This window comes from Oncorhynchus keta, chromosome 25 (assembly GCF_023373465.1).
Source record: "Oncorhynchus keta strain PuntledgeMale-10-30-2019 chromosome 25, Oket_V2, whole genome shotgun sequence".
Taxonomy (NCBI): domain Eukaryota; kingdom Metazoa; phylum Chordata; class Actinopteri; order Salmoniformes; family Salmonidae; genus Oncorhynchus; species Oncorhynchus keta.
The window spans coordinates 41,952,140-41,964,398 of NC_068445.1; the positions used below are offsets into that span (position 1 = coordinate 41,952,140).

General features: G+C 44.0%; 1 protein-coding gene and 1 long non-coding RNA gene across 14 annotated transcripts; both read left to right on the forward strand.

The window, feature by feature from the left end:
* Positions 1-863: 863 nt before the first annotated feature.
* On the forward strand, positions 864-2,463 carry LOC118379692 (C-X-C motif chemokine 13-like). The gene is made up of 4 exons (XM_035766717.2): positions 864-1,023; positions 1,232-1,367; positions 1,672-1,752; positions 2,189-2,463. Exons 1-4 carry the CDS (start codon positions 960-962, stop codon positions 2,262-2,264), a joined length of 357 nt encoding a protein of 118 aa, XP_035622610.1. The 5' UTR covers positions 864-959; the 3' UTR covers positions 2,265-2,463.
* Positions 2,464-10,624: 8,161 nt separating this feature from the next.
* On the forward strand, positions 10,625-12,169 carry LOC127911810 (uncharacterized). 13 transcript variants are annotated; one of them, XR_008079443.1, is made up of 7 exons: positions 10,625-10,761; positions 10,916-11,146; positions 11,224-11,377; positions 11,455-11,531; positions 11,665-11,741; positions 11,875-11,951; positions 12,020-12,165. It is a non-coding gene; the product is annotated as an uncharacterized LOC127911810 (long non-coding RNA). The 13 variants fall into 13 exon arrangements; XR_008079441.1 differs by lacking the exon at positions 11,455-11,531 and having other exon boundaries at positions 11,224-11,454; XR_008079446.1 differs by lacking the exon at positions 11,665-11,741.
* The last annotated feature ends 90 nt before the right edge of the window (positions 12,170-12,259 follow it).

Sequence of the window (12,259 nt, forward strand, 5' to 3'; positions counted from 1 at the left end):
AGGTTTCTTCCTAAGTCTTGGCCATGTTATGTTATAATCTCCACCCGGCACAGCCAGAAGAGGACTGGCCACCCCACATAGCCTGGTTCCTCTCTAGGTTTCTTCCTAGGTTTTGGCCTTTCTAGAGAGTTTTTCCTAGCCACCGTGCTTCTACACCTGCATTGCTTGCCGTTTGGGGTTTTAGGCTGGGTTTCTTTACAGCACTTTGAGATATCAGCTGATGTACGAAGGGCTATATAAATAAATTTCATTTGATTTAAATGACGGTGTAACCTTTACAGCCCTGTTAAAGAAAGACTAATAATTAATATATAAAACAGAATGAGATAAGAGAGGGAGAGAAAGAGCAAGAAGGGGGGGGGGGGGAAAGAGGATATAACTATATCTCTCTTTGTTTCTCTGTGTATGACTCATTTTATCTAGATGTTTCTGATATGAAGACAGCTTCGGTTTAGTTTCATTAGAAGGTTACAGTAGAATTGGAGGAAAGTAGAATTTAATTTACTGCAAAAAAATCTAAATGGTACTTTAATTACACTGCCAAAAATGCAAAACTTTTTGATAAAACGACTGCAGATCTCAAAGCATTTTCTGCACGTGCAATCAAGTGTAATCAGCCTTAAAACAAAGAAATGGGTAAACTAAATTAACTCAAAAACAAGTACATTTAATTTAAGCATCTCAATACAAGATTAGTTATCTAGGTAACATTCATGTTTTTGCAGTGTAAAAAAAAAAAAGCTTACATCTACAATATTAGGTATACCCACCAACACCGACTCAAATAGATTGATGTCGGTAAATCTATGAATCTGTGATTTTTCTGATGAGGGATTCCCCAACACACTTCCTTATTTGCAGCAATATAAACCCAGAATGCACATGAATTCCATCACTCACTCTGAGCACTTCGATCTTGATCTTTAACCACAGCCGACCACAGCCAACCCAGACTCAAGATGCCCTTCAAGCCACACTACGTGTTGGTCGTACTGACTCTCTGCTGCGTTGCTGCTCTTCACGGTGAGATACAGATCTGTTAAAAAGCTGCTCAAATAATGTGCTGTAATTTATTTATTTATTTATTGCAATAGGACCTAAAACGTAGCATATGAATGTTTTTCATAACAAACTGTTCCCTTTATAAAGTTAACCTATCAGTTGTTTTTTAAGGATTTGACGTGACCTGCATTTACTTGACCTATGATGGTCTTCCTCTTCCTCCCTGCAGCGTTTCCTATGGGCGGCTTCGCTCCACGTGCGACATGCCGTTGCATCCGGACGTCCCCTGCCTTCATCTCTCCCACCAGGTTTCACAAGTTGGAGATCTTACCTGCAGGAGCCCACTGTAGTCGCATGGAGATGATGTGAGTCAACAGAATGTCACTATTTCAACATATTCTAAATGAAACCACGGAGTCACTCAAAAATGCATGCATGAAAAGTATGGGAGACAGGAAGTAGTGGAAGGAAGAAGAAGAAAAGTGTCACATTACTGTCTTTACATCCAAACCCATTAGAAGTCACTGAAGAGTTCAAGTCTCCCATTTCACACAACAGGCTACAATAAATTATGCCATTTTCATGGCAAAGCTCAGATAGTTATATTTGATTATTTCTATGGTAGTTTGACTTCTCCTTGGCTAGTAATGTATCCCCTCCATTCATCAGCGTTACCAAGAAGGACAAGACCATCATCTGTGTGAATCCAGAGGCAAAATGGATCAAAAAAGTCATTGCCCGGTTACAAAGGTATATACAACACACACTTTCTGTCAACAGTAACGCCATCTCTGTCAACAATAACGCCATCTCTGTCAACAGTAACAACATCTGTCAACAGTAACACCATCTCTGTCAACAGTAACACCATCTCTGTCAACAGTAACAACATCTGTCAACAATAACACCATCTCTGTCAACAGTAACAACATCTGTCAACAGTAACACCATCTCTGTCAACAGTAACACCATCTCTGTCAACAGTAACAACATCTGTCAACAATAACACCATCTCTGTCAACAGTAACACCATCTCTGTCAACAGTAACAACATCTCTGTCAACAGTAACACCACCTCTGTCAACAGTAACAACATCTGTCAACAGTAACAACATCTGTCAACAGTAACACCATCTCTGTCAACAGTAACAACATCTGTCAACAGTAACACCATCTCTGTCAACAGTAACAAGGGAAGTGCAGGTGTCCCCATCTCAACCACGACGGATGGCATCAACATGATAGTGGAACAGCTACAGTAAACGGTCAACATCATCACATCATTCAATCTGGAGCAAAATGGAATGAACACAACACGAGTTTACGCAATACCAATGCATTCAATTGTAATATTGTAATAACAAATTATTTAATTTCTCTGAAATTATCTCTGTACGTATTATTTCATGTCCTTATAATGTATCGTCTCCAACCCAGAGAAATAAAGATGGACAAAACATACTTTCTTTTTAAATGACAATTTTATTGCCTGAGGAGGAAGAGGGACTATTATACAATTGCTGATGAGCGTGTATATTTTATTTCTATGTGAACATTATTACCCCAATAAATCCATAAAACTAAAACACTGTTTTCAGAGTAATACAAAAAGTTAGCACCTCCACCTCTGATTGGTTGACAGATTACACTCCCAGGAGGAGGTGGGACTGGGGTGGTCGTAGTTTACTCAACTTAAACCCTTTCCTCTTTGGGGAGCATAGGTCATTCTCAAACTTCCTGGTCATAGTTTAGGCCTTGTTTCTTGCCCAAACACTACAGAGTCTACTTCCTGGTCCTTGATCACATGGTTAGCATGAACATATTGACACGACCACATTGACCACAATCCCTCTGTGTCAAATATGTTTTATGATTGTAGGTAAAACATTGAAATCCACCAGTTTTAGGTACACCATGTAGGATGGAAGGCTAGGATAGATGCATAAGAGTCAGATAAACCAAGACAAAACACATATTTAAAAAAAGTGCTTTCTTTTTAAAATCACACTGAAACGATGACCTTGCAATGGCAAATCAGCTTTAAACCTGAATTAACATACTAAAGATGCTAACATTTCTCTTCTAAAAAAAGTGTCTTAGGTCTGAAAAGAACAAGTGATATTCACCAAAGTCTAGAGTTCACTATTCAAAAGATGTCTGCTAACAAAACCTCTAGCAATTCAGTCACTCTGTGCCAAGTCTACCTAATTATGACCCGAATGAAAAAAAAAAAAATTAAATTGAAATCAAATAAAAACCTTCTACATTCAGAAACCAAACGGAACGTGTGCAGCTGGGTAGCAGTTGTTGGATCCTCCGGTCTAGCTGTAGACATGAAACCATCTATGGGTTTAGAATGGTCTCCGAGGGGCTACCAGTGGGCATTCTCCATATGGCCGACAAGCCACAATGATGGTTTCCTACTAGTGACGCACGGGTTGACTCATAAGCTGCAGTCCATCCGGTTATATCAGTGGGGTGGGGGCGGTTTAGGGTCACGAAATATTGAGTGGATGAAGGGTGTGGGCTGGCTTGAGAAAGAAGAAAATCTATATATAAATTCTTGCTCAATTTATATGTATATGCTACACTGAGTCACTATCTGGCATTAGTGCATAAAGCCTAAACTTTAAGGCCTAAGCGGGCCAAATAGCCTACAGCCAATCACCAGATGCTTTTGGGAATGGGCAGAAAAAAGTTCATGTCGATCCAAGGAGGGGAAAAAAAAGACAAAATGTCGGAGTTTTAATTCAATGACAGAAGAGCTGCGAAATAAAAAGAGTTGTTAAAAAAAAGCTAATTGAGGTCCAGAAATGTAATGTTTGGGAAAGATTTTGGTGAAGTGTTAAAAGAGGATGATAGCAGAAGCGGTGGCTAAGTTACGTGTGATGATTGTGAGAAGCTATATAAAAATGTGACAGTCACGTCAATGGAACTGTAGCCTACTGTTCGGATGGGTTGAATGGAAAGTGAAATCTGGACACCGACTGTAGATCTATAACCTCTCACATGGACCTTAATATGAACTCCTGGGGGGGGGGGGAAAAAACAAGCATATCTAGCAGTAAAATGATCAACCAAATGTATGCAACATTTTTACTCTGGAACAGGAGTGGAGAAATATGATTTATTTCAGCATCTTGACAGAATGCGAGTGCTCATTTAGATACAATCTGTAGAGCGGCCATCTTTATCAGCGTCACAAAAACGAATAGTATTTCAACCACATCAAATGTGCACCCAAGCAGAACTAAAATCTTATCAGAAACATGTTGGTTTGTTTTCACACATTTCCATTTCCTTTCAACCGGTCAAACAGACGTGATTTGGAAATTCTGCACAGAATCCGTTTCCTGTTTAAATTTGTTTAAATCTCCAGTTATTGCATTTTATCCCCGGTCCCTGAACGTCTTCGCTCCACGAAAGAAGCAGAGATGACAGAGAAAAGTTTACTGATGTCAACTACACTGAAGCATTCATTCTATTGAGTCGATCACATTATTCTTCTGGTGAGCAAGTATCTAATTATAGTTGACTAACAAATAGCCTACCAACATGTTGGAATTTACAAGCAGATGCATAGCTAAATCAGGCAACATAATCCTGCACCACCTGTCAAAAAACATCTCAAATCAGGAAAAATAATTCTTACATTAAAAATAAAATAAACTTTTCAAATAAATAGCTTCAGTTTATTGAGAAAAACATTGCAAATAGATGCCATTTTTTCAGTTATTGGATTGGAATTTCAGTTAACTTTGATGTGAATTGCAACAGAAGGGCAACCCGAGTGGTATGAAATGAGAGGGTTTTGGTGACACTGTCATCCCTGTACCTCATCTACGTTTAACTTCATATACCTTCTGAGGATGGAACAGGGGATGATAGAAGAGAAAAAGGATGGAGAGATGGATGGATGGAGGGATAGATGGATGGAGGGATGGATGGATGGAGGGATAGAGGGATGGATGGATGGATGGAGGGATAGATGGATGGATGGATGGATAGATGGATGGAGGGATAGATGGATGGAGGGATGGAGAGATGGAGGGATGGAGGGATAGATGGATGGAGGGATGGAGGGATAGATGGATGGAGGGATAGATGGATGGAGGGATAGATGGATGGAGGGATAGATGGATGGATGGATGGAGGGATAGATGGATGGAGGGATAGATGGATGGAGGGATAGATGGATGGAGGGATAGATGGATGGAGGGATGGAGGGATGGATGGATGGATGGATGGAGGGATAGAGGGATAGATGGATGGAGGGATGGAGGGATAGATGGATGGAGGGATGGATGATGGAGGGATGGATGGAGGGATGGATGGATGGAGGGATAGATGGATGGAGGGATGGATGGATGATGAAGGGATGGATGGAGAGAGGGATGAATGGAGGGAGGGATGGAGGGAGGGATGAATGGAGGGAGGGATGGAGAGATGGATGATGAAGGGATGGATGGAGAGAGGGATGAATGGAGGGAGGGATGGAGGAATGGATGGATAGATGTTGGCGCATGGTTAGTCTGAGCTACTCAGGCTGGGTTTAAAAACAGGCAGCACATTCTGATCTTTTGACCAATTATTGGCAAAAAAAATTCTGATCTGATTGGTCAAAAGTTAGTAGCAAAAGATCAGATTTGGTCTGCCTGTGTAAACGCAAATTATTTTCCTAGGCAGTGCTGCTGTTGGAGAGATTGTACACTGTACAAACGAGGCACGTTGTTTTTGTTGTAAGTAAGAAAATGGAGGCGTGCTCTACAAAACTAACTTTGATACAAATGTAAAGTAAGAGTGGATGTGTTCATCAGAGAGAGAGAGAAAAAAAGGCTGTGATATTAAATTAGATATGTGGAGGGGGGTGCAGGGGAAGGGGGCTGGAGGGGGGGGTAGGGGTGTACAGCTGAAGTTGGGGAAATAATTAGTGTTTGGGAGTGGGAGACCTTGTTCAAACATAAAAAGTCCTACGGAAGACTAGGAGATCATCAGCTGAAAAGGGGACAAAAAAAGAAAAAATGGATTTAGAAAGAGTCGACCATCATTTGATCATTTAGATTGATTCCACATAAAACATTTCAGTCTTAATAAAACCCATTAACGACAAATCTCTTTTTCAAAAACTTGTAATTACTGTTTTCACACAAAGTACCAATTTAGAGACTGCATTTAGATCACAGACAAAAATGCCCATAGTTTAAAAACAAGCTTCGAATTGAAGCGTTGGTACATATACTTCTGTCTGTACTGTGTTGAGTTGGGGGTTATTTCACACACAAAATGGTGGCACACTGACTGGGCATACGCGTAAGATTGACAAACTTTGGACTTGTGTCAAAATCAAAATAACCCTTATTGTAAGAAAATTGTAGCCTGGCCCCAGATCAGTTTGCTTTGTCGCAAAAACAAATGAGTTGGCAAGACAGAACAAATGTCCACTACATGACCAAAAGTATGTGGACACCACTGGTCCAATATCTCAATACAAAAATCATGGGAATTAATATGGAGTTGGTCCCCGCTTTGCTGCTATAACAGCCTCCACTTGTCTGGGAAGGCTTTCCACTAAATGTTGGAACATTGCTGCTGGGACTTGCTTCTATTCAACCACAAGAGCATCAGTGAGGTCGGGCACTGATGTTGGGCTGATTAGGCCTCTGGCTCGCAGTCGGCGTTCCCATTCATCCGTAAGCTGTTCTATGCGGTTGAGGTCTGGGCTCTGTGAAGGCAAAGTCAAGTTCTCCCACACCGATCACAACAAAACATTTCTGTATGGATCTAGATTTGTGCGAGGGGGCATTGTCCTGCTGAAAACAGCAAAGGGCCCTTACCCAAACTGTTGCCACAAAGTTGGATGCACAGAATCATCTAGAGTGTCATTGTATGCTGTAGTGTTAAGATTTAGATTTCACTGGAACTAATGGTCCAAGCCCGAACCATGAAAAACAGCCCAATACCATTATTCCTCCTCCACCAAACTTTACAGTCGGCACCACGCATCGGGGCAGGCAGTGTCCCCCCCGGGCACCAGCCAAACACAGATTCGTCCGTCGAACTGCCAGATGGTATAGCATGACTCATCACTCTAGAGAACGCTTTTTCACTGCTCCAGAGTCCGTGTCTCAGCACTCGGGGGTCCCGTTCTGTGAGCTTGTCCACTGCTACAGAGTCCGTGCCTCAGCACTCGGGGGTCCCGTTCTGTGAGCTTGTCCACTGCTACAGAGTCCGTGTCTCCGCACTGGGGTTGTTCTGTGAGCTTGTCCACTGCTACAGAGTCCGTGCCTCAGCACTGGGGTCCCGCTCTGTGAGCTTGTCCACTGCTACAGAGTCCGTGCCTCAGCACATCGGGGGTCCGTTCTGTGAGCTTGTCCACTGCTACAGAGTCCGTGCCTCAGCACTCGGGGTCCCGTTCTGTGAGCTTGTCCACTGCTACAGAGTCCGTGCCTCAGCACTCGGGGGTCCCGTTCTGTGAGCTTGTCCACTGAACAGAGTCCGTGCCTCAGCACCGGGGTCCAGTTCTGTGAGCTTGTCCACTGCTACAAAGTCCGTGCCTCAGCACTCGGGGTCCCGTTCTGTGAGCTTGTCCACTGCTACAGAGTCCGTGCCTCAGCACTCGGGGTCCCGTTCTGTGAGCTTGTCCACTGCTACAGAGTCCGTGCCTCAGCACTCGGGGTCCCGTTCTGTGAGCTTGTCCACTGCTACAGAGTCCGTGCCTCAGCACTCGGGGTCCCGTTCTGTGAGCTTGTCCACTGCTACAGAGTCCGTGCCTCAGCACTCGGGGTCCCGTTCTGTGAGCTTGTCCACTGCTCCAGAGTCCGTGCCTCAGCACTCGGGGGTCCCGTTCTGTGAGCTTGTCCACTGCTACAGAGTCCGTGCCTCAGCACTCGGGGGTCCCGTTCTGTGAGCTTGTCCACTGCTACAGAGTCCGTGCCTCAGCACTCGGGGGTCCCGTTCTGTGAGCTTGTCCACTGCTACAGAGTCCGTGCCTCAGCACTCGGGGGTCCCGTTCTGTGAGCTTGTCCACTGCTACAGAGTCCGTGCCTCAGCACTCGGGGGTCCCGTTCTGTGAGCTTGTCCACTGCTACAGAGTCCGTGCCTCAGCACTCGGGGGTCCCGTTCTGTGAGCTTGTCCACTGCTACAGAGTCCGTGCCTCAGCACTCAGGGGTCCCGTTCTGTGAGCTTGTGTGTCCCATCATGTCACGGCCGAGCCGTTGTTGTTCCTAGACGTTTCCACTTCACAATAACAGCACTTTCAGTTGACCGGGGAAAACTTCAGTAAGGTCATTCTACTGCCAATGATTGTCTATGGAGATTGCATGGCTGTGTGCTCGATTTTATATAACTGTCAGCAATACGTGTGGCTGAAATAGCTGACTCCACAGATTTTGAAGGGTTCCACATACTTTTGTATATATTTACAGTGTATCTGAGACCAGGCTAGGAAAATTGTACATTACCCCCAACGGATGTAAAGCAGCTGTGTTGATCAGACGGTCACCAAAGACGTTAATATCTGGTTGAATATACAACTGCCATAAAAATAGTCGTACCCCACTAAATGAAGATCTGGGGGGAGTGAAGTATGGGCCCAGAAATGCCCCCGTCCGTCCGTCCGTCCGTCCGTCCGTTCTCACTTTCTCAGGCTGGTGTCACAGAAGTCATTGAAATTGGAGGCATAGCGTGTTAGATAATCACGTGCAAATAAAGCAGAGCCAAATGTTGTCAAGACATGTTATAACGTTAGGTTACGTCGACGCAGCTTCAACCTGCACACACAGTACAGTGTTGTCATGGTGTTATTGTATCCCCGGTAGGGTTGCAAATAGTCTTAACTTTTTCCCAAAATCCACAGGAGGATTCATGGATTTCCTTCTTATTCATCTCTTGATTCAGGGAAATGTTCTAACAAGGATTTCTGGAGAAAAAAAACTGTGAGTTTTGAGAAAGTTAACAACATCTTTCAACCTTTTAAATCCCCATAAATATATGGCTTCTATCATTCAAATATCTCTGGGAACAAACGCTAGGTTTGATCACTTCTACAACCCCTCAACTCTATCACTTTAGATAGTCATTTTTATAACTCGGTACTTCTTAAGAAATGACATGGTAAAAATGGTATTACTCAATAATAACCTACCCCCAAACTCTGTCAGACAACCCTGTGTCAGCTATATAGCCTATAGCCTGTACTGAACATTAGTGTGTGTGTAACTTATCTAAAGTCATTGGTACGGACCTAGAGATATGAAAGCCTTCACAAAACAACAGCTTCTTAGAGTCTTGAGTCGAGAGTCTTGGTCATGAACAGAAGAGGTATTTTATAATGCACAGTACACCCCTGGGTTCCACCGCAGTAAGCCGGACATCACATTGAGTTTGGCTTATGTCCCAAATTGCTCCCCATACCCTACACCCAGGCTGTGTTTACACAGGCAGCCCAATGCTGATATTATTTTTTGCACTAATTGGTCTTTTGACAAAAATCAGACCAGCTCTAAAAAAAAATGTAATGTGAAATGTCTGATGTGATTGGTCAAAATACCAATTAGTGGAAAAAAAGATCAGAGTTGAGCTGCCTGAGTAATCACAGACATGATGCTCTACTGTTGACCAGAACCATTTGACCCAGGTCAACAGCAGTGCACTATATAGGGAATAGGGCTCTGGTCTAAAGTAGTGCACTATATAGGGCTCTGGTCTAAAGTAGTGCACTATATTGGGCTCTGGTCTAAAGTAGTGCACTATATAGGGCTCTGGTCTAAAGTAGTGCACTATATAGTGCTCTGGTCTAAAGTAGTGCACTATATAGGGCTCTGGTCTAAAGTAGTGCACTATATAGGGCTCTGGTCTAAAGTAGTGCACTATATAGGGCTCTGGTCTAAAGTAGTGCACTATATAGTGCTCTGGTCTAAAGTAGTGCACTATATAGGGCTCTGGTCTAAAGTAGTGCACTATATAGTGCTCTGGTCTAAAGTAGTGCACTATATTGGGAATAGGGTGTCACTTGGGACATAAACTATCATTTTTTACCTAACACACACATTTCCAATGGTTTGGAAGCTATTGCTATGTAGAATTGAGCTAAAAACCACTGCGGTTGTTGTGAGCGTTTCGATTAGAAATACAGTCAGCTCAGCATTAATCAATGACAGGACATGACCACTTCCTTAATGACATCTGGCTTGGAAACACACCAATCCTTTCTCACGCCTCTTAATACATAGATAACGCAATACATGGCAAGCAGATGTGATTGGTTTTGGGAGGATTCTTCAATGAATCTATCAATCAAACATTGATGGATTGATGAGGACTCTTGGCTACGAGACTCGGGGAAGTTGGGCTACGAGACTCGGGGAAGTTGGGCTACGAGACTCGAGGAAGTTGGGCTTAGGACTTATGACTTTAAAAGGTGTTAAATGCACTGCAGTTTAAAAGCTAAAGACCAAATCATAATGAACGAAACAAGATAAATTGGTCAAAGAAATATCTAAAATGACGGCAATCCATAAGTACATTTTGGTTTGGATCAGGGGAACACACCACTCGCAAGCAACTCAAACGGACGAGGGGAAATCAGCGCGTAGTGTCAACATAAATAGCAACGTGAGGTGAAAGGGATTCTGGGATTGGAGTTAGTAGGGCTGGGATCCTGTTCAACGATCGTTCCTATAGGTCTCCATAGAAGCTGACAGGGATTCTGGGATTGGAGTTAGTAGGGCTGGGATCCTGTTCAACGATCGTTCCTATAGGTCTCCATAGAAGCTGACAGGGATTCTGGGATTGGAGTTAGTAGGGCTGGGATCCTGTTCAACGATCGTTCCTATAGGTCTCCATAGAAGCTGACAGGGATGCTGGGATTGGAGTTAGTAGGGCTGGGATCCTGTTCAACGATCGTTCCTATAGGTCTCCATAGAAGCTGACAGGGATGCTGGGATTGGAGTTAGTAGGGCTGGGATCCTGTTCAACGATCGTTCCTATAGGTCTCCATAGAAGCTGACAGGGATGCTGGGATTGGAGTTAGTAGGGCTGGGATCCTGTTCAACGATCGTTCCTATAGGTCTCCATAGAAGCTGACAGGGATGCTGGGATTGGAGTTAGTAGGGCTGGGATCCTGTTCAACGATCGTTCCTATAGGTCTCCATAGAAGCTGACAGGGATGTTGGGATTGGAGTTAGTAGGGCTGGGATCCTGTTCAACGATCGTTCCTATAGGTCTCCATAGAAGCTGACAGGGATGCTGGGATTGGAGTTAGTAGGGCTGGGATCCTGTTCAACGATCGTTCCTATTGGTCTCCATAGAAGCTGACAGGGATGCTGGGATTGGAGTTAGTAGGGCTGGGATCCTGTTCAACGATCGTTCCTATAGGTCTCCATAGAAGTTGACAGGGATGCTGGGATTGGAGTTAGTAGGGCTGGGATCCTGTTCAACGATCGTTCCTATAGGTCTCCATAGAAGATGACAGGGATGCTGGGATTGGAGTTAGTAGGGCTGGGATCCTGTTCAACGATCGTTCCTATAGGTCTCCATAGAAGCTGACAGGGATGCTGGGATTGGAGTTAGTAGGGCTGGGATCCTATTCAATGATCGTTCCTATTGGTCTCCATAGAAGCTGACAGGGATGCTGGGATCCTGTTCAACGATCGTTCCTATAGGTCTCCATAGAAGTTGACAGGGATGCTGGGATTGGAGTTAGTAGGGCTGGGATCCTGTTCAACGATCGTTCCTATAGGTCTCCATAGAAGCTGACAGGGATGCTGGGATTGGAGTTAGTAGGGCTGGGATCCTATTCAACGATCGTTCCTATTGGTCTCCATAGAAGCTGACAGGGATGCTGGGATCCTGTTCAACGATCGTTCCTATAGGTCTCCATAGAAGTTGACAGGGATGCTGGGATTGGAGTTAGTAGGGCTGGGATCCTGTTCAACGATCGTTCCTATAGGTCTCCATAGAAGCTGACAGGGATGCTGGGAGGGATGCTGGGATCCTGTTCAACGATCGTTCCTATAGGTCTCCATAGAAGCTGACAGGGATGCTGGGATTGGAGTTAGTAGGGCTGGGATCCTATTCAACGATCGTTCCTATTGGTCTCCATAGAAGCTGACAGGGATGCTGGGATCCTGTTCAACGATCGTTCCTATAGGTCTCCATAGAAGCCACATTTTGATTTCCATATTGAAATCTACATTTAATCTTCGACTGATATACTGACGTGATAAAAACCACATCTGTCCTCTTACCATACATTAC